We start from the raw sequence: 26,324 nt of genomic DNA, 5'->3' as shown, positions 1-26,324 counted from the left end.
CATAGTAGCACACAGCCCAGAAGTAAAGTCACTTTCATACAGCGAGGGTATAAGCTAGGAGTAGAAGCATAGTGGGGCATAGCCTGGACGTCCATCAGAATACCACACAACCTAGAAGGTCACTTTCATACAATGGGGGTATAAAGGAGTAGAATCATAGTGGGGTATAGCCTGGAGGTCCATCAAAATAGCACACAAAGTAGAAGTAAAGTCACTTTGATACAGTGGGGGCAAAAGCTAGGAGTAGAATCATAGTAGGACATACTCTGGATGTCCATCAGAATACCACACAACCTAGAAGGTCACTTTCATACAGTGGGGGTATAAGCTAGGAGTAGAATCATAGTAGGACATACTCTGGACGTCCATCAGAATACCACACAACCTAGAAGGTCACTTTCATACAGTGGGGGTATAAGTTAGGAGTAGAATCATAGTGGGGCGTAGCCTGATGATCAATCATAGTAGCACACAGCCCAGAAGTAAAGTCACTTTCATACAGCGAGGGTATAAGCTAGGAGTAGAAGCATAGTGGGGCATAGCCTGGACGTCCATCAGAATACCACACAACCTAGAAGGTCACTTTCATACAATGGGGGTATAAAGGAGTAGAATCATAGTGGGGTATAGCCTGGAGGTCCATCAAAATAGCACACAAAGTAGAAGTAAAGTCACTTTGATACAGTGGGGGCAAAAGCTAGGAGTAGAATCATAGTAGGACATACTCTGGATGTCCATCAGAATACCACACAACCTAGAAGGTCACTTTCATACAGTGGGGGTATAAGCTAGGAGTAGAATCATAGTAGGACATACTCTGGACGTCAATCAGAATACCACACAACCTAGAAGGTCACTTTCATACAGTGGGGGTATAAGTTAGGAGTAGAATCATAGTGAGGCGTAGCCTGAAGATCAATCATAGTAGCACACAGCCCAGAAGTAAAGTCACTTTCATACAGCGAGGGTATAAGCTAGGAGTAGAAGCATAGTGGGGCATAGCCTGGACGTCCATCAGAATACCACACAACCTAGAAGGTCACTTTCATACAATGGGGGTATAAAGGAGTAGAATCATAGTGGGGTATAGCCTGGAGGTCCATCAAAATAGCACACAAAGTAGAAGTAAAGTCACTTTGATACAGTGGGGGCAAAAGCTAGGAGTAGAATCATAGTAGGACATACTCTGGATGTCCATCAGAATACCACACAACCTAGAAGGTCACTTTCATACAGTGGGGGTATAAGCTAGGAGTAGAATCATAGTAGGACATACTCTGGACGTCCATCAGAATACCACGCAACCTAGAAGGTCACTTTCATACAGTGGGGGTATAAGTTAGGAGTAGAATCATAGTGGGGCGTAGCCTGATGATCAATCATAGTAGCACACAGCCCAGAAGTAAAGTCACTTTCATACAGCGAGGGTATAAGCTAGGAGTAGAAGCATAGTGGGGCATAGCCTGGACGTCCATCAGAATACCACACAACCTAGAAGGTCACTTTCATACAATCGGGGTATAAAGGAGTAGAATCATAGTGGGGTATAGCCTGGAGGTTGAAGGGAAGCGCCCCCAATTCAGCACGATCCTCCCCGTCATGAGAGACAATAAGGGACTCTCCCGTAGTGGGAATAAGGCCAAGACAGAGTGCGGGTGAGCGTAAGTGGGAGTTTATCCAAGAATAAGGCATGCAAAGAACTCTGCAACCTACGAGAGCGCTCTGCCTGACAATAGCAAAGACAGGCGTATTTCTAATACAAAAAACGTCATCACCACCTAAACACTATAGGGGGCACAAGTCAATTGGGATTGGGTGGCGTCGACTAACTATAGGTGTTGCTGCAGCGGGGTTGGTCCTGGCGGGACGACGTCACTGGTCAGCCTCGTGGGTTGGGTTGGGCCTGGCAGGCCGGCTTGAGGTCATCCGTGCGGTGTTGATGTGCTGGGGCAGCCTGTGACAATGACGAATACCTTTCCTGTCTCATTTGCCCTAGGCCATGCACACTGCAGTTATTCAGAAAATGACATTTAAGTTCATTAATAAATCGCTTCTGCAGCTTATCTTATAAAATAAACACAACACATGAGGAATGCACCTCGTGAGAGGTCTGGTGGTTGTCGGTTGGGGTGAGATTTACCTGTGTCCTATTGACCGGTATTTTAGGTCGCGGGACGGGGCTCTGGGGCCTGGGCCGAATGATACATGTCTGTCTGCTGCGTTAGAAGTTATTATATAGATGGGTCTCTGTGTCTTGTCCCAATGATGGGGGTCGTCCTTACACGGGGTCAGGATTCTTGGGGGGTTCGTGGGATTTATGAGAGGGTGCTGGTAGATCAGTGGGTTCATCCGTGGGTTTATTACCGTGCTGTAAATAACACAGGTGGCGGGCTGTGGCCTTGGTTGCGGCGCCGGGGCCTCTGACTCTCTGAAGTAACGCCAGCTTGGTTGGGGGAGGTGAGGGAGCGCGGCACAAGTCTTAGCTTTTTTATCTGGCAGGCTTGGTGGGGTGGGAGAGGGAATGGCCTTGCATATATCCACAAAGGTATTTTCCTCGTGCGTTGCTGATCAGTAAATGCAGAAGTTCTATACTGTTCTGCCTTATTTTGACGTTATTTAGACACATATATATATATACTTCAATTTCGTTACACATTTCTTTAATACAGTCGGTTCCAGTACCTTTCCATTACCTAACATTATATTCACTACATTGTGTGCGTATTGTATGTACATTAGACGTTATACGAGGGATATCTAGGTTATGGCCTACAGAGATTGATGCTCGCCGCTTTGGGTGAATTAAAAAACATATATGAGTTCAAGTTTCTACATACTATTGAAAAACACTTTTACAGATAGAGGTTACACGTTTGGTCAACATCTTTCTCCGTGGTTATAGCAGCATTAGTCCAGACCTGGAGGGATATCATATAACGTTACATTTTTATGGCTTATTCACATTTTAAACAGAGGTAGTTCATTGATACCAATACTTGAATAGTTTTCTACCTTCTTCAGATAGTGATGCTTCAGCTTTTTTCCTCGCTACCCCGGCCTTGCGGTCCGGGTCATACGGGGTGCAATATCACATTGTTACTAATATAATGTTGCCGTGTTGGCATCTCGGGTTTAGCTCATCTCCGACTTTCTCATGGGAACGCACTCGCAGCGGATCTGTCAGGGCTGCTGAGGCGACAGAGATGCATGAAAGGCCCTCCAAAGGTGGGGGCCTCGTTACAGTGTGCTGAACTCAAACCATGTTTGCTAGGCAAGATGGCGTCTAGGCCTAACTTAATTTTTGGTAAATGCAAAGACAGGGTGCGTGTGGGCAATGTCGTCGGCGGGTGAACCCTCCTCCACCTGGGCCCGGGTGGCATGAGGGGGCGCCCACCGAGTCATGGTCCCCGCCTGGGGAGGAAGCTGTAGGTGAGGAGGGCCTTGCGGCCATTGCTCCCCTACATTTCCCCCCTTTCGTTACTTAAAGTAACGAATTTCTTTAGCTCTTCCAATCTTCTACATTCTTGTTCCTCTAACACTGCACCATCCCATGCAGGGGTTCCTTTTATAGGCATCCATGCTCTGCACACCCCCCTTAAGCTCTCACCTCTCCTAGCATACTCGTCTGGTGTACATGTTAAATATATACAGTCGCCAGTTTCTTCCAGATCTACCCAGACCTCCTCATACCATTCCAGTTCTACGTCTCGTGGTTCTTTGATAGTGGTGTGCCATAGTTTATCTACTATGTACTTATCACGGCACATAGGCACTAACTGATACCTGGGGGTGTTGTCTGCTCCTGTCTGCACATGTACTTCTTGTGTTGCTTTAATTGTGCCACCGGAGTTGCCCATTGTCACCATCATCATTGCGCCGTTAGGAACTGCATTAGCACAACATCGGAGGCCCACCTGGCACAGGCAGAACATTACGAGAATGATCACCACTATTGGTATCAGGAACTTCATTGTCACTCCAAGCCATGAGGGAACCCAAGAAAAGATATTGTCGAACCACGAGCTATCCTCAGCTCCGCCTTCCATTTTCATCTTCTCGCCCAGGTTATGTACTGCTTCAATAACGTGGGACAGGGACCCATTTTCTGCATCTTCGGAAGGTACGAACGTGCAGCACGCACTTCCTATTTTTCGGCAAACACCTCCATCGATTGCTGTTAACAGGTCTAGAACATACCTGTTCTGCATGGTCATTAATCGCAGAGCTCGTAGTTCCACCTTTATTATGTTAAACCCTTCTTCAGTGTCATTGGCCAACTGGATCAGTTCCCACCGTGTGATCTGGAGCCATTTTGCATTTGCTCTTGCTTGGACACTTGATACTAGCGAAGCAAAGAATGTTTCCACGGAGCTGAACAGGCGATACCTGTCTGGGATCTGTGCCAATAAATCAGATGATGCTTGTGATATGTAGTTCGAGGCTCGCTTGTTCCTTGAGAGCTCTTCTCCCTTCCCTCCGGAGGACAGGACATAAAGGTGCGCTTGTGTAGTTGGAGAAGCTGCATTCTGGTTCAAGCCTTCTTTCATCATGTTACTTCTGTCAATATGGCTTTCTGGAATCACCATTAGTGTTGAGTGCAAAGTGGCCATTGAGCAGCTACCACTCCATGATTGGGGAAGATGCAGGTACGCCTTGTTTCCGCATACCCAGTAGGTGTCCATTAGTGCTGCTGTCCCTTTTTTCATATCTGGGATGGTGAGAGTTTTGTTACAGTTCTTGTTCGTTCCCATTGCCATTTTTCCTTCTCCCTTGAAACATAGTTCGTTTTGTATTTCACTTTGTAGCTTGAAGGGTTTCTCCATCGCTGTTACCCATGTTAGTTTAGGGATGTGTTCTTTCCATATTGGCAAGCACGTTCTTTCCATCCACCGCAACTTGTCCGGTTGGACACCTTTCAGTGCTTCTGCCTTGCACAGCACTTCTTCGTCTTTCCATTTGTTTTCGGAAAACAGTGTCCCTTGTATTGCAAAGAAAGGTTCTTTAAGACAGATCACTCCAGACGTTTGCGAATAGCACGTTTTGTTGTTCTGTAGCATTCTGAAAGAGACATCGTGTGCTTGGAAAGTGTTCTTTATTCTACACAGCGTGAGATGAAGGAGACATTGGGCATCCACAATGGGCAATTCTCGTGGCAACAATACTTTAGGTGTGCCTGATGCATGGGGGATAAGTGAGCAGACATAACAGCTCTCATTGGTTGTCTGTTTGGCTGTTGTGCTCATATCTGCATACCATTTATTTGCTTGGTGAGGGTGTCGTGGGTCTTCCATTTTGTCTAACCCTAGCCCATAATACTCATCATACCCTTTTCCACCAGTCTCTCTTCTCCGCCTACTTTTCTCCCTTCTTCTGTACCTTCTCGTTATAGTAGGTGAAGGACCAGGCCCCCCTTCCTCCTTCCCACCCCCCTTTTCTAATTCTTCATATAGGGACTTGTGTTCTGTCATCATAATCACTTTTCCATCCTCCTTAATAAACAAGAGATCGTTGTTTGAAATTGGGGCGGGAGGGATCGTGCGGTTGTTGTATGTTCCAGGTTGGGACATTGTGTCATTGTTTACATTTTTGGTTCTTGATTGTGACAGGACAGCAGTGGGTGGTGTAGTATAGTAACCCCACACAAAGTGTGATCCATCCCAGATCAAGAAATCACCTTCTTTGATACCTACAGTCGGAATTGTTTTCGTTCCAGGGGCAAGGGTGGTGTTGTTCCCCCCTCCCCCCTCGTTCATCTCGGTAGAGATGAACGCTATAACCCAGTGTAATACCAGACAAAACATTGAGATGAAGAACACGATAGCACACATTGATAAACCACATTCAAATGAATATGTTAATCTAGCCACTAACATTTCTCTAAATCTAACATATCTATTAGTTGCAGGCTGCCCATTCGATGCCATGATAAATCCTGTTTGAGACACAAGAGTTTATTAAATACAAACATGTAAACATTTCCACGTTGTAACGTTTCGGTGATAAAATATAGGGTTGGGTGAGGGAGGGGGTGTGTTGACAGACAAGGTAGCCTTTCAAGCATCATTATTCGTACCTTACTATATATATATATAAATAATAAAAAACATGACAGTTTAAAAACAACAATAATAAAAAAACTTCTTAAAGAGCACAGGAGAGGAAAAAAGAACCCCACGCAAAACTTTCAAAAATTGTAAAAAAGAAAATTTCCATATACATATGTACATGTTTTAGTCCAGGACATTTGTTGCGCGCTAATTGTGTTCACTGTTCATCTCATAATGCACACAAAATTCCAATCATTCATTCCGCACAACTTCATCGTCCGCTGTTGCCTGTGCCTCGTCCTGCACCTCACTCTCTGCAGCGCTGTAAGCTTTACGTACATCTGTCAAATGCACCCAATATCGCAGGCCCTTAACCTTTACTGCTGTAGGCGTGCAAAACACTACCTCATAGGGGCCATGGAAACGTGGTGCGTTCCACCTCCGCACAAAACTTCTAACATATATAAGGTCACCAGGCATTAGCTGTAGTGGTTTTTCAGGCAACCTGTTTGGTTCAGTCGCGTTTCCCTCCTCTCTTGTCGAGGGGGGGGCTAGTTGCTTTGCAATTACGCGCGCTGCCCGTGTCAGTTTTCGCAGATATTCTGTGAACTCCTCCCCCAATATAGCTGCGCTTCTGTGTGCATCAGAACGCTCACGGAGAGGCGAATGCGCTGTATGCATTCTTCTTCCCGTGACGATCTCGTGCGGGGACAAATGGTGATCCTTACTTGGCTGGTTTCGTAGTTCAAACAAGGCCAAAGGCAGGCAGTACATCCAAGTCTTTTTAAGGGAAAAACAAAGTTTTGATAATCTGCTTTTTAACAGGCCATTTATCTTTTCCACGACGCCATTACTTTGAGGATGATAAATCGAACATAATTTGTGCTTTATTCCCAATAATGTAGTCACTTCTTTAAATAATTCATTAACAAAATGTGTCCCGTTATCTGAGCGAATAACGTCGCAAATTCCCCAGCGCGGAAACACTTCCCGCACTAGGAACTTCGCGGCGCCCCTCGCGTCAGGGCGGGCACATGATCCTGCCTCCACCCACCTCGAAAATGGACATACAACCACAATCATGTATCGAGCCCCGTTACACCTTTCTCCCATGTCTACATAATCAATGTGGAGCTCTCTGAATGGGCCACTTGGTTTTGGTATCGTACCCCTTAGTGTACGCAATGTCATACCTGAGTTGTAAATTTGACATGTCGTGCATTCTAGGGCTAACCTTGTGACGTGTTCCTGGAGGCAAGGTGCAAACCAATCTTCTTGTATCTCTGCCATTATGTGTTTCCTTGTGTTGTGTGCAGGAAAGTGTAGTTGTTGAAATGCTATTTCTAACAGCGTAATTGGCATTACCACTTTTCCTGAACTGTCTTGTCGCCACAATAAATCAGTCGGTGATTTGCTGCATCCTCTCTTACTCCACAGCAATTTTTCCTCTGCACTAGCTCCCTCTTGCAGCTCTATTATCTCCTGTGTGGACATCATGTTGTATCCTGTGGGGACCTCTTGGCTTGCTGTGTGGTGCAACATGTACTCTCCTATTTCACCTTTTTGTAGATATGAAGCTGCTTTGGCAGCGGCGTCTGCTGCCGCGTTCCCCAAAGATATAAAATCTGTATTTGCGGTATGAGCTTGACATTTTACGATGGCCACTGCCGTGGGGTCTTGCAGGGCCTCAATCAGTTCTTTCAATAATTCTGCATGCTGAACTGGCGTTCCGTCTGCTCGTCGGAACCCTCTCCGCCCCCACCGGGCCAACCCACCGTGAACTGTTGTTGTCATGTATGCTGAGTCTGTATATATGGTCACTGCGCACCCCTTGGCGGCATGCAATGCTTCTATTAGCGCTATTAGTTCTGCTGCTTGCGCTGAATAGTGTGATGGGAGGCGTTGTTGTACTCTTATCTCATATTCATCTTCCTCTAATCGTACCACTGCCATACCCACATGCTTTTCTCCTGTCTCCATGTCAATTGATGCTGACCCGTCCACAAAATACACCTCACCCTCGGTCAGGGCATTTTCAAAAATCACTTGATCCTTACTTTCGTCACCTGTGTACGTGGCGCAGTTGTGGTTTTGCATGTCCTCTACGGTGCATGCCTCTGTGATGAATGTGGCTGGGTTCACTGTTTTACATCTTACTATATGGATGTTAGCGCTGGACAGTATTATCTCATATGCTGTGGCGCGTTGTGTTGTCAATGTGCTCTTTGTTCGCTCTAATATTGCAAAAAGTGAGTGTTCCACAAACAGTGTCACCGGACAGCCCATCACTATCGTGGCACTTTTTTCAATTGCGAATGCGGCTGCAGCTAGGGATTGCTCGCACGCGAAATGACCTTGCATTACTGCGTCTAGGGTGCCGCTATAGTAAGCAAGTGGTTTGTGCCCTAAAGATGTTTTCTGTGTCAGTACCGCTGTCATCAGTGTTCCTTTGCAGTGTGAAAATAAAAAGAATTCGCGCCCATAATCTGGATTTGCTAGTACTGGAGCGCTTGATATCAGCTCTTTTAGTGAGTTAAATGCTGTGTTCATCACCTCTGTCCATTCTATGTGTTTGTGTTCTTGTTGTGCTTCTTTCAGTGCCTGTAGCAAGGGCCTTGTGTACGCCGCATAGTCCAATATCCATGCTCGGCAATAGTTACACATACCCAGAAATTTCTGCATCTCTTTTACTGTTTTGGGCTCCCCAATTGTTCTAATCGCCTGTGCCCTGTCTGGTATAATTCGCTTGCCATCCTTTGATATCAGCTGACCCAAGTATAGGACCTCTGTCAGACAGTATTGTAACTTCCCCTTGTCCACCTTGTACCCTTTATTGGCCAATAATGTCAAGAGTGTTATCGAGTCCTGTCTGCACTCTTCCTCAGCCTGTGCACAAACCAATAAATCATCAACGTACTGAATCACTGTGCTTTCTACAGACAAATTCCCCAGATCTTCATGTAGTACCCTGTTAAATATGCTTGGGCTCTCGCAATATCCTTGTGGTAGTCTGCAGTGTTCGAACCTCCTTCCTCCCAATGTAAATGCTGTCAAGTACCTGCTCTCTTCTGCTAAGGGAATCGAAAAAAATGCATTTTTTAAGTCAATTACTGTGAAGTGTGATGCTACTTTTGGAATGTTGCACAGTATTGTCGCCGGGTTCGGGACTAAAGGGAACTCCTTCATTACCACATCGTTCAGTGGGCGTAAATCTTGTATCATCCTCCATGAACCCCCCTTCGCCTTTTTGATTGGGTAAATGCATGTGTTGCATGGGGAGTTTGAGGGCACTATTATACCCTGTGCTAGCAGTGCATCTATTGTCTCTCTGATCCCTTCTTCTGCTTCTCGCGACAGTGGATATTGTTTCACCCGGGGTAGTATTGCTCCCTGTTTTACTTTTATCACCACAGGCTGAACTTCATGCAGCAACCCTACATCGTGGGGGCCATTAGTCCATAAGTTAGTGGGTACTGACCTCATGTCTTCATCAAAAAATGTGTGCGGTGCTCCTACTACCGCCATTAGTTCAACCTTAGTTTGTCTGGCTGTAACTACAATGTCGCAGGGCATTGCCAGTTCCATCACTACTTCACCATCTCCCTCAGTGTCAGAAAATAGCTCCTCGTCCGAGAGCTCTCTCAGCGGGATATTTGCATTTGTACACAATACTGTCCGCCACTCACACCCTTCCATGTCAATACCAATCACACATATTCTGTTTGCTGATACATGTATTGCATGCAAATCCAACGATAGTACTGCCCCAAGAGCAGTGTCAGGGCTTGCTATGGGACGAAAAAGGAATTCTGCTGGGATCCTCCACTCCACCCTTTTTAGTTCTGGTACTATGAGAGCCAATGTTCTCATACCTTCAACAAACATCTCCTCATTTCTTGGTACCCCTCTGATCTCTTTCATGATTGTGTGGCCGTGTATTACTGCTAATATACGGAGGGGGCATATGCCTGGCGTTGAACATACGATACCGCTCCCTGTGAATGATATTGTCATGTTTAGTTTGCTCAAGAGATCTCTCCCCAGTAAGTTGATGGGAGAGTTTTCATAGTACAGTAAGGGTGCTTTCACTGTTTTACCCCCCACTGTCACATCCAATACCTCTGTGTAAGGAACTTCAATTACAGCCCCAGAGAACCCCTGCGTCTCTAACGTTCTATTAGATAACGGGAACCGGCCCTCTCTAATGCATGATTTCTCCGCTCCCGAATCCACCATGAATATGAATTGCTTGTCTCCTATCTGCGCTCCTATCAATGGTTCCTCTGATGCATTGTGGGTCGTAGACAGTACTGGACACGCAAGTGCTCTCTGTGGGCTGTCCTATGCGGGGTGTCTCATTGCCCCCCCTTGATCGAAAATGTTCCCCGAAACCACTGACACTCCACTGTAAGGTGCGGGGGCGGGTGCCCCATTAGCTACTGTGGCGAAAGTGTTACCAGGCGTGTAGTGCACATTGTCATTATTTTGTGGGCTGGTCTGTGTTCGGTACTGATGTCCGTGTAGTTGTGCGTTACTCCTTTGTACTACATTGTCTGGTTGCTGGTATTGTCCCATGGGGAGGCCGTAGGGGCTTCCTGGATGGGGGTGTCCGTACTGTTCTATCTCTTGGAAACCGTTGTTTTGTCTGCTCCTACATTCTCTTGAGTAATGCCCCCATCTCCCACAATTCCAACAGCTCCCCTGTGGGCCTCTGGGACCCTGCCACCCATTTCCTCCCACTCCTCCATACCCTTGTCCTCCTCTTCGACCCCTGTACCCACCTCTTCCTCCTCTTGGGGCCCACTCTTGCCACGTTGGACCTCCGTTCTGATCCTGCTCTGTCCACTGTCGTTGCCCTTGTCCTGCCCAATTCGCTGCTATTCTTCCTTGTATTGCTATTTGCCCCTCCTCTCCTTCCTCTCCCTCCCGTATGAGTGGGAGTCCCGCTACCGCTGCTGCGACCTTCACCAATTTTGATTGCACCAACTTCGCCTCATCCGCCAACCTTTTCTGTGCTACTTCCCTCTCTCTTTCTTTGATCCGTTTACAATGGTGTACTATTATGCTTTGGATCTCCGGCCAGCCTTTTGCCTCAACACCTGCTATTTTATCTAGTGCCTTTTGCACTTCCTTTGGGAGCCCTCTCTTAATGATGAAAACCCGCTTTAGCCCACACTCTGTCCGCCTGATCCCCTACTGCGGACACTAGTAGGCTTTTCACATCGCCTACTGCCAGCGGTATACCAGCGGTATGTTTCTCAAATGCATATATCCACTTGCTTGCCCCTCCTGACAGCTGTGGTAGTAATTTCATTAAATTAGCCTTGTCCATCTGAGCCCACGGTATATAGTTTGGCCTCCCGCCCCCCCTGTGGAGTAATGGGAGTTGTAATTTCCCTTTTGCCGTTGCAGCTTCCTTTTCCTTAGTCACTGCTGACTCCAATGACGCCATCTTCCCCACCCTATTTCTTAGTCGTCCCATCCATTCATCTTCTATAGTCCCCAGTGAACATGCACCATCTAGCTCCTCGCCTTCTCCTCCTACTGCCATGCTCAATCTATCACTCTCATCCCCCCCTCCTCTGACATCACATAACAAATCCTCTCTAATCCCTCTCTCTCGTGAGACATCACCAATGCTTCCTTCTGTTGTCCCCACTTCTATTATTCTGGTCGGTTCTTCCTCAATTCTGAACAGTATTTCCCCCTTTTTCCATCCCTCCTCAATTTGTCTATTTTCGCTCGACGCTCTAGACGTGCGTCCAGATTGTGTGGGGGCGCATGCTGTGCGTTCACATATGTCTTTTATTCTTGAGAGTTCATCTCTTGCCACTGTAAGCCTCGACTCTAAGTCACTCGTTAACTTCTCTATGTCCACCCTCTGTGTGCCTCCCTGGGCGCGCTCTCTGGTGTTTTCGTATGGTGGGGGTGCAGTTGGTCTTTGTGGCGTGCTGGTCGAAGGGGGAGGCACATAAATCGGGTCGCTATATCCTGCTGCAGGGGCTGGTTTAGGTAATATTGGGTACAACATAACCACTTCCGCAGGTTGTTCTGTACTTAACTGTTCCTTTTCCTCTCGCGGGATCATTAGTGGATTGTCTGTGGTGGAAGGTAAATCAATATTTGGGGCTGGAGCTTTGGGTGGGGGTACTTCCTCAAACAATCTCCAAAGATCTAATATCTCCTTCCTATTCTGCCATTGTTTCCCCTTATACTTGAGGCGAATACATGTACATACCATATCAAGAACGCTTTTGTCAAAAGACCCTCCTTCTGGCCAAATCTGGGGCAACCCCTCCCCTTTCAATTCTGTTAACCATTGATCATGATATTTATTTATGCGTTCAGCATATCCCGGCAAGCTCTTACAAATGTGTGACAAGGGAGTTTCAGCCCCCATCCTCTAAATCGCTAGCGCTACCGCGTTCGCCTTCGTTACTTTTTATTAGGTGTAAATATGCGTATGTATACCTTTATGGCACAGACAAGAGCGGACCTCTCAAAATTATCACCCACTGTTATTCACTGCACAAATCTCTTCTCACTCACCATATCTCATCTCCTTCCCATTCCCAGGCACTCTTATGTGATCTCACTTGCAATTGATCAAGTAATGGTTATGGCCACACTCTCTGGCACCACCTCGCGGCCACCCGTTCGTCTCCAACACTCGTACGGTGCGCGCACCCTTCACAATACTTTCCACTCACACTTTTGTCTTTTTCCTCCCTTTCCTCCATAGCCAGCTGTCCCTGTTTTTCTGCTAAGGTTACTGTGTTCACGTCTGTACGTGCCACTACTGAGTCCCCACTTTTTAAGATGTTCTAACTACTTTATACCCTTTTCATTTTCACCCCCTACCCCGTGGAAATGGAAGAAAAGAAATAGAGAGAGAGCACAATCACTAAAAAATATTCCCGGTGTCTCCTTTTGCTAGACACCAATAACTTATTTCTCACTTCTTCATATATTCCCAGTACTAGTCTAGATAGCACTATGCGGCGCCGCCTTCCACCCCCTTTCGGAGCTAGGTTTCCGTCACTTCTACCACGTCACTTATTTCTTACTCCTAATGGCCATATGCAAAGAAAGAATAAAGAAAGTTTCAAGACCCGTCTGTAGTAGACCCCCGATATTCTTCTCCTCTACTTGTCCCCGTTCTTTTATTCCCAATTCCCCTTCTTTTCCCCTTGACGATCACTCGCACTCGGTACTCACGTGCCCGTCTTGAACCGATACTCTCCGAAACTGGGTCCGTCCAGGCGGCGTCACCGGTAACTCAACGGTCAGCCCCTGGCTCCGGCGAGCGGCACTCAAAGGGGATTTTTTTCCAATCGGGATCCCGCACCCTTTCTCATTGAGTGCGCACTTCTTATTGTGCCGGTCGCCGTTGGCGGGCGGCCTCCCGGAGACGGCTCACCGTGCGTATCCCTTCTCGACCGGAGATTCTCGTGCCACAAGGGGGTCGTTAAGAAGGAGTTAGGAAAAATAGTTTGGAGATATCACGTCGGGGTCACCACTGAAGGGAAGCGCCCCCAATTCAGCACGATCCTCCCCGTCATGAGAGACAATAAGGGACTCTCCCGTAGTGGGAATAAGGCCAAGACAGAGTGCGGGTGAGCGTAAGTGGGAGTTTATCCAAGAATAAGGCATGCAAAGAACTCTGCAACCTACGAGAGCGCTCTGCCTGACAATAGCAAAGACAGGCGTATTTCTAATACAAAAAACGTCATCACCACCTAAACACTATAGGGGGCACAAGTCAATTGGGATTGGGTGGCGTCGACTAACTATAGGTGTTGCTGCAGCGGGGTTGGTCCTGGCGGGACGACGTCACTGGTCAGCCTCGTGGGTTGGGTTGGGCCTGGCAGGCCGGCTTGAGGTCATCCGTGCGGTGTTGATGTGCTGGGGCAGCCTGTGACAATGACGAATACCTTTCCTGTCTCATTTGCCCTAGGCCATGCACACTGCAGTTATTCAGAAAATGACATTTAAGTTCATTAATAAATCGCTTCTGCAGCTTATCTTATAAAATAAACACAACACATGAGGAATGCACCTCGTGAGAGGTCTGGTGGTTGTCGGTTGGGGTGAGATTTACCTGTGTCCTATTGACCGGTATTTTAGGTCGCGGGACGGGGCTCTGGGGCCTGGGCCGAATGATACATGTCTGTCTGCTGCGTTAGAAGTTATTATATAGATGGGTCTCTGTGTCTTGTCCCAATGATGGGGGTCGTCCTTACACGGGGTCAGGATTCTTGGGGGGTTCGTGGGATTTATGAGAGGGTGCTGGTAGATCAGTGGGTTCATCCGTGGGTTTATTACCGTGCTGTAAATAACACAGGTGGCGGGCTGTGGCCTTGGTTGCGGCGCCGGGGCCTCTGACTCTCTGAAGTAACGCCAGCTTGGTTGGGGGAGGTGAGGGAGCGCGGCACAAGTCTTAGCTTTTTTATCTGGCAGGCTTGGTGGGGTGGGAGAGGGAATGGCCTTGCATATATCCACAAAGGTATTTTCCTCGTGCGTTGCTGATCAGTAAATGCAGAAGTTCTATACTGTTCTGCCTTATTTTGACGTTATTTAGACACATATATATATATACTTCAATTTCGTTACACATTTCTTTAATACAGTCGGTTCCAGTACCTTTCCATTACCTAACATTATATTCACTACATTGTGTGCGTATTGTATGTACATTAGACGTTATACGAGGGATATCTAGGTTATGGCCTACAGAGATTGATGCTCGCCGCTTTGGGTGAATTAAAAAACATATATGAGTTCAAGTTTCTACATACTATTGAAAAACACTTTTACAGATAGAGGTTACACGTTTGGTCAACATCTTTCTCCGTGGTTATAGCAGCATTAGTCCAGACCTGGAGGGATATCATATAACGTTACATTTTTATGGCTTATTCACATTTTAAACAGAGGTAGTTCATTGATACCAATACTTGAATAGTTTTCTACCTTCTTCAGATAGTGATGCTTCAGCTTTTTTCCTCGCTACCCCGGCCTTGCGGTCCGGGTCATACGGGGTGCAATATCACATTGTTACTAATATAATGTTGCCGTGTTGGCATCTCGGGTTTAGCTCATCTCCGACTTTCTCATGGGAACGCACTCGCAGCGGATCTGTCAGGGCTGCTGAGGCGACAGAGATGCATGAAAGGCCCTCCAAAGGTGGGGGCCTCGTTACAGTGTGCTGAACTCAAACCATGTTTGCTAGGCAAGATGGCGTCTAGGCCTAACTTAATTTTTGGTAAATGCAAAGACAGGGTGCGTGTGGGCAATGTCGTCGGCGGGTGAACCCTCCTCCACCTGGGCCCGGGTGGCATGAGGGGGCGCCCACCGAGTCATGGTCCCCGCCTGGGGAGGAAGCTGTAGGTGAGGAGGGCCTTGCGGCCATTGCTCCCCTACAAGGTCCATCAAAATAGCACACAAAGTAGAAGTAAAGTCACTTTGATACAGTGGGGGCAAAAGCTAGGAGTAGAATCATAGTAGGACATACTCTGGATGTCCATCAGAATACCACACAACCTAGAAGGTCACTTTCATACAGTGGGGGTATAAGCTAGGAGTAGAATCATAGTAGGACATACTCTGGACGTCCATCAGAATACCACACAACCTAGAAGGTCACTTTCATACAGTGGGGGTATAAGTTAGGAGTAGAATCATAGTGGGGCGTAGCCTGATGATCAATCATAGTAGCACACAGCCCAGAAGTAAAGTCACTTTCATACAGCGAGGGTATAAGCTAGGAGTAGAAGCATAGTGGGGCATAGCCTGGACGTCCATCAGAATACCACACAACCTAGAAGGTCACTTTCATACAATGGGGGTATAAAGGAGTAGAATCATAGTGGGGTATAGCCTGGAGGTCCATCAAAATAGCACACAAAGTAGAAGTAAAGTCACTTTGATACAGTGGGGGCAAAAGCTAGGAGTAGAATCATAGTAGGACATACTCTGGATGTCCATCAGAATACCACACAACCTAGAAGGTCACTTTCATACAGTGGGGATATAAGCTAGGAGTAGAATAATAGTAGGACATACTCTGGACGTCAATCAGAATACCACACAACCTAGAAGGTCACTTTCATACAGTGGGGGTATAAGTTAGGAGTAGAATCATAGTGAGGCGTAGCCTGAAGATCAATCATAGTAGCACACAGCCCAGAAGTAAAGTCACTTTCATACAGCGAGGGTATAAGCTAGGAGTAGAAGCATAGTGGGGCATAGCCTGGACGTCCATCAGAATACCACACAACCTAGAAGGTCACTTTCATACAATGGGGGTATAAAGGAGTAGAATCATAGTGGGGTATAGCCTGGAGGTCCATCAGAATAGCACACAGCCCAGAAGTAAAGTCACTTTCATACAGCGAGGGTATAAGATAGGAGTAGAAGCATAGTGGGGCATAGCCTGGACGTCCATCAGAATACCACACAACCTAGAAGGTCACTTTCATACAATGGGGGTATAAAGGAGTAGAATCATAGTGGGGTATAGCCTGGAGGTCCATCAGAATAGCACACAGCCCAGAAGTAAAGTCACTTTCATACAGCGAGGGTATAAGCTAGGAGTAGAAGCATAGTGGGGCATAGCCTGGAGGTCCATCAGAATACCACACAACCTAGAAGGTCACTTTCATACAATGGGGGTATAAAGGAGTAGAATCATAGTGGGGTATAGCCTGGAGGTCCATCAGAATAGCACACAGCCCAGAAGTAAAGTCACTTTCATACAGCGAGGGTATAAGCTAGGAGTAGAAGCATAGTGGGGCATCGCCTGGACGTCCATCAGAATACCACACAACCTAGAAGGTCACTTTCATACAATGGGGGTATAAAGGAGTAGAATCATAGTGGGGTATAGCCTGGAGGTCCATCAGAATAGCACACAGCCCAGAAGTAAAGTCACTTTCATACAGCGAGGGTATAAGCTAGGAGTAGAAGCATAGTGGGGCATAGCCTGGACGTCCATCAGAATACCACACAACCTAGAAGGTCACTTTCATACAATGGGGGTATAAAGGAGTAGAATCATAGTGGGGTATAGCCTGGAGGTCCATCAAAATAGCACACAAAGTAGAAGTAAAGTCACTTTGATACAGTGGGGGCAAAAGCTAGGAGTAGAATCATAGTAGGACATACTCTGGATGTCCATCAGAATACCACACAACCTAGAAGGTCACTTTCATACAGTGGGGGTATAAGCTAGGAGTAGAATCATAGTAGGACATACTCTGGACGTCCATCAGAATACCACACAACCTAGAAGGTCACTTTCATACAGTGGGGGTATAAGTTAGGAGTAGAATCATAGTGGGGCGTAGCCTGATGATCAATCATAGTAGCACACAGCCCAGAAGTAAAGTCACTTTCATACAGCGAGGGTATAAGCTAGGAGTAGAAGCATAGTGGGGCATAGCCTGGACGTCCATCAGAATACCACACAACCTAGAAGGTCACTTTCATACAATGGGGGTATAAAGGAGTAGAATCATAGTGGGGTATAGCCTGGAGGTCCATCAAAATAGCACACAAAGTAGAAGTAAAGTCACTTTGATACAGTGGGGGCAAAAGCTAGGAGTAGAATCATAGTAGGACATACTCTGGATGTCCATCAGAATACCACACAACCTAGAAGGTCACTTTCATACAGTGGGGGTATAAGCTAGGAGTAGAATCATAGTAGGACATACTCTGGACGTCCATCAGAATACCACACAACCTAGAAGGTCACTTTCATACAGTGGGGGTATAAGTTAGGAGTAGAATCATAGTGAGGCGTAGCCTGAAGATCAATCATAGTAGCACACAGCCCAGAAGTAAAGTCACTTTCATACAGCGAGGGTATAAGCTAGGAGTAGAAGCATAGTGGGGCATAGCCTGGACGTCCATCAGAATACCACACAACCTAGAAGGTCACTTTCATACAATGGGGGTATAAAGGAGTAGAATCATAGTGGGGTATAGCCTGGAGGTCCATCAGAATAGCACACAGCCCAGAAGTAAAGTCACTTTCATACAGCGAGGGTATAAGCTAGGAGTAGAAGCATAGTGGGGCATAGCCTGGACGTCCATCAGAATACCACACAACCTAGAAGGTCACTTTCATACAATGGGGGTATAAAGGAGTAGAATCATAGTGGGGTATAGCCTGGAGGTCCATCAGAATAGCACACAGCCCAGAAGTAAAGTCACTTTCATACAGCGAGGGTATAAGCTAGGAGTAGAAGCATAGTGGGGCATAGCCTGGATGTCCATCAGAATACCACACAACCTAGAAGGTCACTTTCATACAATGGGGGTATAAAGGAGTAGAATCATAGTGGGGTATAGCCTGGAGGTCCATCAGAATAGCACACAGCCCAGAAGTAAAGTCACTTTCATACAGCGAGGGTATAAGCTAGGAGTAGAAGCATAGTGGGGCATCGCCTGGACGTCCATCAGAATACCACACAACCTAGAAGGTCACTTTCATACAATGGGGGTATAAAGGAGTAGAATCATAGTGGGGTATGGCCTGGAGGTCCATCAGAATAGCACACAGCCCAGAAGTAAAGTCACTTTCATACAGCGAGGGTATAAGCTAGGAGTAGAAGCATAGTGGGGCATAGCCTGGACGTCCATCAGAATACCACACAACCTAGAAGGTCACTTTCATACAATGGGGGTATAAAGGAGTAGAATCATAGTGGGGTATAGCCTGGAGGTCCATCAGAATAGCACACAGCCCAGAAGTAAAGTCACTTTCATACAGCGAGGGTATAAGCTAGGAGCATAATCATAGTGGAGCATCATCTGGAGGTCCATCTCAGTAGCGCACAACCTAAAAGTAAAGCCGCTTTCATACAGTGGGGGTATAAACTAGGAGTGAAATCATAGCAGGACATAGCCCGGAGGTCCATCACAATAGAGCACAGCCTAGAAGTACAGTCACTTTCATACAGTAAGCGTATAAGCTAGGAGTAGAATCATAGCGGGACATAGCTTGGAGGTCCACCACAGTAGCGTACAACCTAGTAGTAAAGTAATTTTCATGCAGCGAGGGTATAAGCTAGGAGTAGAACCATAGTGAGGCGTAGCCTGGAGGTCCACCACAGTAGCACACAACCTAGTAGTACAATCACATTCATACAGTGGGGGTGTAAGCTAGGAGTACAATACTAGTTGTGAGCTATTCTGAAGGACTTCCAGGCTATGCTCACTATGATTCTACTCCTAGTTTATACCACCACTGTATATCCCTCACTTCCTTTGCCTCTACTCTAGCACTTCACTCATCATGGTCACATCCCGAGCACAGCTGGCCCTACTGCCTACCTGCACTTAAAAATGTCCAATGTTCGTTGTCCTCATCTATGTATGTCCACTTGTGTATTGTCTTGTTACTGTTCCATTTACTCCCCTCCACAACCTGGTCAGAATGTCCCTCAAACTCACCTCACTGTAAAAAACTCACTGCTTCCCATTAAATCTGATTTCTCATCTATTGTATTTGCTTTTGTGATGATCAAAGGATCATCGTTCCGACTGTAGATAAATAAATAAATAAATACAAATACATTAAGAAAGCAAAACCCATTATTGCTGGGACATTTTCTGGTCTCATATACAGTAGATCTGATAGCTTGGTTTGGGAAGCCCAAATGAAGACCAAGCCTGGAACATTGGGCTCAAAATGAATGGGATCCCATGATACCCCATCAATGTGTAAAGGAGTGGGGCTATGGGTTTGGGGAACACAAAGGAAGAAAGTATCTAGGAGTGAGGCCCTTCAATAAGTGAAAAATGTTGGCTTTGCCAATGCTTATTTGTCATCAGGGGGGCCGCCTTACCCTTTAGGTGCCTGCCTTCCTGGGAATTAAATGAATGACAATGAGTGTCCACGTTCAGACCATCAAGTCATGTGTTTGTCGAGGTCACACCACCAGAACTGCCTCCTATATTTCCCGACATCTCGATTCCTTGGTAACCAAGCCCTTCCCTGCTCCCTGCCCTTTTTGTTCCTGCTCATCACTTTCTACTTTTTTAATCACCGTGATTTAACAACCAGTGGATATTCAAAAGCATGGTCTCTGTGAATTTGGCAGAGGCCATAGAATTTCTTCATACGATAACGCAGACAGGATTTAAATATTCTGGAAACAGCATATTATTGTTCTGTCATAATCTGTCATTTGGGTTGGTTGATTTTTCAATGTCAAATCCTTATTTGTTTCATCTCCATTTCCAGCAAAGAGACCAGAGGGTGCAAAGTCCACAGCGCTGATTGAAATCTGCACAAAGTAAGTTAATGTTCTTGCTGTATTTGTGTGGTCCTAAATATTATCGGTCAGAGTATATCAAAGACCACTGAGGTTCCGTCTGAGCTCTTTCACCGACAGTCAGTTTGTTCTTGGTTGCCTTCCACTAGATACACTTTCTCCTGTTGTGGAGATAGATTTTGCTGTTGTGATTTTCTTTCATGTATCACATAGAAGGTCACCCGCACAATGAGTTGGATGTTGGGCAAACGCACAAGAAACGCAAGGAACATTCCTGTTGGTTCTCTTCTAGGTAGTTAGTATCTATCGGAAATCTCAGTTATCAATAAATTACTTGTGGTGGGTCAACCATACCTCAAAGCTAATCCTAATATTTAATATTTGAAAAGTCATTGTACACAAATTAGATCAACTTTTTTTAGTGAATAGAGTATTTTCCTTTTGTATCATTCAGATATGATAAGGAAGGATATAGAATAATACATCAAGTATTGCAAATTATCATTAAAGAGAGAGGGTTATGAAACACAAGTGGGTGTACAAAGACAACCATCAATACAGAACTAATGTAGCAATTCTACAGAGTGTGGCATAAGACCAAAGGGAGAAGAACACAGTCATTACATGTAAAGCGCATGTTGATGCATCGCAGTAGAGTTAGACTGCTGGCATTGGCTTGAACAATACATTGGGAACTTATAACGTTGATTTCATTTTTAATGTAATATTCTCCAGAGTGCAGGCAAAGGCCCAGACTTAATAGAGCATTTTACTGAGCATCAGAGGTAGGACTAGATGAGACTGAACATTCTCTAACGACATTCTCTGTTTTGAATTGCTGATTTTGATAGTTCACAAAGGTTCTGTGCAATGTACGAGTGCATACTTTCTGAAGACATTGCTGTCTATAAAGTTGAAATTGGGAGTAAACAAAGCTGTCAACCATGAAATATTTGCTGGAGTAAACATAAAAAGTCTATGATGGTTCATAGAAACATCACAAAGTGGAGAAAGGTGTTCACACCAGCACATTTCTTCTAGTTAAAAGTATTGATAGTAAGTCAAAGGTATCATGTCCATCAATATCCCAGTGCTCTGCAGAAACACTTTTCACCTTTGGAAGGGATTTTTCAAGGCAATCACCCAAGAACATTTCCTTGCCAAATAGTCACCCTCCATGACTCGTGTTCACACATCGTAACATATTGGGTATAGCGGGACATGTTTAATGTTATTTCTGTACTTAAAAGCATCATTGCAGGCTTTACAAGTGTGTTCTAGATAATAGTATTCAGAAGTGCCTCGTCTTCCTGCCCATGTAAATACAATGCTTAAAGTGCTAAGGGCAAAGGGAAGTGCCACATGTACAAGGAGCCTTAAACGTATACTCATTCAAAGGCTCATACTCTATCTAGTAAACATCATTAGTTACCATAGATCCATAAAGTGACACATGCACGCCCACAGCCAGTGCTGCTTTTAAGATGACTTAACGACTGGCCTGTGCATCTCACTTTACTTCTAACATTTCATAACGTGCAGTAAATTCAAAATGTACAACTCGCTTGATCTAGGTTGGGTGTAAAATCTCTATAGCCGCATGAAGTGTTTAGGGGGAAGAGTGATAGCTCAGGGGCAACGCATTTGTCTTGGAAGCAAGACAACACAGCGCAACACAGGTTCAAATCACAAACCCGAATCCTGATCCTGCGTTTACAAACCGCTCGCTGGTATTAATCTTATAAAACAACAGTTATAATAATTATAATGACTGCATATGGAAGTGCCAGGATAAATGAAAAGGTGTATGTTCGTTTTAGCTTGTGCCTAATGCACCTTGGTAATCCTTGTATATCCTACAAAGTCAATAATCTCCAGAGCATGTTTCGACACTCTTGAAGGAATGATAACCCTGCCTCGAGGTCCTATGATATGTCCTAACTAGAAACCAGAGATAATAATAGATAAGCACAGATCTATGTCATCTGTGCTTACACACAACACGCCTCAGCATTGCGCCCAAGGAACATGAAGGCATTTAATCCCATGTGCAACTTTCATTCTGTTTGCCCTGGGTCAGTTTCACGGGTCCCTCCGATGGTTTTGGCTTCACTCTTGGAGTAATTCCAACAGTTCTCTATGACCATTATGTGACATTGTATGTTTCATGAAAGAGTATTGTCGGCACATGTAAATCCTTACTTTGTATCACTCAAGCATGTTCTTGGATTCTTGATTTTACCTCAAGGATTTTACTTCATATATATTGTTAACCACTTGGGCTTGTCAGACTATAAAAACAAATAATTCTTGGCTTTATGTCAGATTATATATAGCCTATTCATTAAGGGCCAGGTTGAAATTCCCACATTTTAGAAAGCGATTGTATCACTTTTATCTGCGCGTTCTAGCGCTCTTTTTGTGTTGGCATAATAAGTTAGTGATATAATGTTGTTGCTATTGGGGACCTCTGCAATCTCTGATCCGTGATCTGGGTCTAGTTATATTGCACTCAAATGCTCCTGCAGCACTTTCCTAATACCCTTTGCTTGGTTCCATATGTTCATTGGGAGGAATGGTTGGTTTTTGTACCTTTATTTTCCAAATGTCTGAATTATTTTTTGAACAAGGCATTCCTATATATTGTTTTGATTGCATGTATTGCTATAATAAGTGGCAAGTGGGATGCACTCAAGAAATACATTAAAATCTTCTAGATTCCCTCTGGAAATTGCCATTTACATGGTAGGGAATCATTTCATGTTTTGTGGTTTTGGTTCCCTAATTTTCTGGGTCCCCTAAAGATTGTGCTGGCTTCCTTAGGTTTCAACTTTTCTATTGGTGCCAGAGGGACTGACACTGATGCCCCCCTGCCACTAAACCCCTTTTTCTGATGTGTTCTCCTAGGTAACACCTAGGGGTTTATTGGGAACCAAATGGGGCCCTAAAAATATTCGGGTTGGTTCCAAATAGTGACATTTAAAATACAGTTGTCCCCAAAAAGGCATGGAAGTAGTTAAATATAACAAACCCAATATAAATCATCGTGTAAAGTTGAGGTACAACATAGGGAAGATTTATAACAAATGTCTTGCTTAAAGGGAGAGATGGAAGGAAAGGGGTTTGGTGACTGGGAGAGAGTGTGCAAGGGGAGCAGAACACCAGAGTAGCCACGAAAGAGGCCCAATGGGAAATCTCGAGAGTTCCCTGTGAGGCCAGTCCAATACTGCTAGCACCCCTTTTTGCTTCCAGTTTGATTCTAGCACCATGAAAGTGTGTTCGGGAGTAGGCTGGTGACAGCTGTGATTTCATTTTGGCTCCACCAGACGTCCAGTCAGTCTTGCCACATAAGTAGCACAGTGGACCTGACCTCTCTGGTAACCATTGGGGAATGATTATATTTTCAAGCGCTCTCAGCCATTTACTTGTCCGTCCCTTTGTGTATGTGGGCTATGAGACATAGCCAAACTGGTCGTTCTGCTGATGCGGGCTAATTCTGAGCCCATAAAGACACTCTCTTTGAGTTTAAACCAGTATACACTAGTTTAAAGTCCTCTAGACATTACAGCCTACATTCTGTCTAGGTAGGTCAGTGAGTTTGACATGTTCTAGGGCCAGCATGATTGGCTGGCTACCAAATCCTTTTGTGGTTCCCTTTGATGCAATTAGAGGGCAGGCGTAGGCTCGCACCTGAGTGAATACAGCATCAGTGGGTGACCCTGTGTATTCCTCAGTTCTGTGCCCTATTTCTTGGAAGCCTGCTGCTGAAGATGGGCTGCCGAGGGCCCAGGTTTTGCCATACTGGCTTGTGCCTGGTTCCTTTTTCTTTATCCTGGTTCCTTCTATGCTTGTGGAATCCCATCCCAGGCTCTTCCTTAACTTCCTGCCGTCCTTCTAGATGTTCCTTCAAGGGGCATTTCTTTCGGACCTTTAGAGTCTGGCTAATCTTTCTGTCTCAAGTGCCTTGAGGTGGGGAGTCTTGTTGGCCTGGAAGTTAGATGGCTTGCTGCTATCCCGCCACAGCTCCGTTTTGGCAGGTCCTGGACGGCCTGCTGACATTGTCCCTATTTTGGAACCAGTTCTTGCTGGGTGGCTTCCCCTTCGTGACCCCCTCTTTTGTTCTGGAACCTTGGTTATGTTCCTCTGTGCTCCTGCTACCCTCTTCGTGAATGCTGGTACTTCTGCCTTACAGGCCACCCTCTCAGTTGTCCTATTTCCTGCTTCTTTGGGTCATCAGGAGCCTTGCTGGCTTTTGGGTTTGAGCTCCCTGAGGTGCGCGGTTCCGGACTAAATTTGGCCCCCAAGGCTCTTGCTCTTCTGCTCTTTCTTTGCTGAATCTTGCACACCCACCACTGTGAGTACTTATCTCTGCGCCCTGTGGCCCTGCTATATTTTTGTGATTCTTGGTCCCTGGCGGACAATGGGAAACGTAGGGTTTTGAGGTCTCGATTTACATTGACTTGAGTGGGCTTGTGCTACCTCTGCACCCTGAATTTCTGATGCTCAATCCCTGGACGGGACCTCTTCTTGGGAGTATCCTGTGGTGTCCCCTTTGGTGGGTAACCACTTCTGGAGCACTTACCTTACCTAGCCTCATAACTATGGCAAACTGTTTAGGGTTGTCCCATTGCTCTCTGTGAGAAAGCCTTTCAGAAACGTTAGGGAACTCTGTAAACTGATGTAAAGTGACCCTAACAGTTTCCAAGGACTTCCTGGCAGTCCCCAAATTGTAAGGACAATTTGGTATTTGTCAAAGGTACCAATGATTTTAAATTCTCATGTTTGTATAATAAATCACAGCCGCTCACCCTTTGCGAAAGTTTACAATGTAACAATTGTATAAAGGATTTTCTGAATGGGATTTTAAGAGGCGAGGCACCTGATTTAGCCCCGTGCTGTGTCACCCTTGCTTTTAATAACCCAACTGAATGATTATTTTGTGCTGCCCAAAGGCTTTCACACCTATGCTTCCCTTATCTACCAGTTATGTGTCGTCATTATTTCTTGTTAGGATTGTTCTAGGTGTGGGGTAGAAAACAAAATCAGTCGTAGTCATCGCATGATGTGAATAGGGTTTCCTGCTATGTGGATGTAATGCAATGTAGGGTAACAGGGCAATTGTATAGGACCTTTATCCCATTGGTATGTCCTCAAAGCGATGTAGGTGAATGCCCTCGGGGGACCGTAGTCCAAGAATGCGTGTGTGCATTTTGGCCAAAGCAAAGTTGGGTTGGGTTGGCCAGGGCCCAGCTATCTACCCATATCAACCTGGGAAGTGGATGGGTGCTTTGAAGTTGACAAGATAGTATGCGAGACTAGTAGAACTCATTATGTATCCAGCTGTACCAGATGTTTGTGGTGTGGGATAGCTGTAGAGGTGCTGTGCGATGTGTCATTCAGAGTGGTGTATGATTGCAGATGTGTGCGGTTGGGTGGCCTTGCCTTCGTTTATCTTCAATAAGCCGGGAGTATGATACATAGTTCTCTGGTTTGCTTCTTGGTTTCGTAGGTGTGGCAGGAACTCTCTCCTGTGTTCTCCTGGACATTGTTCGATTATTCTGACAGTCATTCAGTGGTTTCATGGCAGTCCTTTGCTGCCCCGGCCTACCTGAAGTGGTTGACTAGCTCAAGAGGGCAAGATTTGCCAGGCTAGTAGGGGAAATATCCATGTCTTGAGGGCCCACTGGAAGACCAGGTGGTCCTCTATGCGTCAGATGTTAAGCTGCATTGAATTCCAGATGCTGGGGGCTTGGACGGAGAAGGAGGATCCTCCTATTCTAGTCGATTTGAAGGTTCGGGTCACAAGGAGGAGTGCAGTGCGTGAACACTGGTTTCTGTTGGGTTGGTGACGGGTGATTTTCTGTTGAAGGCATTGTGGATCTGTCTTGTGGAGGGCACGATGAACGCGGCCCATCGTCTGTCCAGGAGCCAGTAGAGGATACGGAGGGTGGTGGTGATGTGTGGTCTGGAGCCGAGGACAAGGAGGAGCTTA

General features: G+C 45.8%; 1 protein-coding gene across 1 annotated transcript in view; it reads left to right on the top strand.

Moving 5' to 3' along the window:
* The window catches only part of C3 (complement C3), a 403,449-nt gene that overhangs the window by 337,109 nt on the left and 40,016 nt on the right, over positions 1 to 26,324 (top strand). The window contains exon 33 of the mRNA XM_069604331.1: positions 20,302 to 20,353. Coding sequence (XP_069460432.1) covers positions 20,302 to 20,353 — 52 coding nt within the window. The remainder of the gene's footprint in view (positions 1 to 20,301; positions 20,354 to 26,324) is intronic.

Source organism: Ambystoma mexicanum, chromosome 3q (genome assembly GCF_040938575.1).
Source record: "Ambystoma mexicanum isolate Mex_15411 chromosome 3q, UKY_AmexF1_1, whole genome shotgun sequence".
Classification (NCBI taxonomy): Eukaryota; Metazoa; Chordata; class Amphibia; order Caudata; family Ambystomatidae; genus Ambystoma; species Ambystoma mexicanum.
This window is presented reverse-complemented; position numbering and strand designations above follow the sequence as displayed.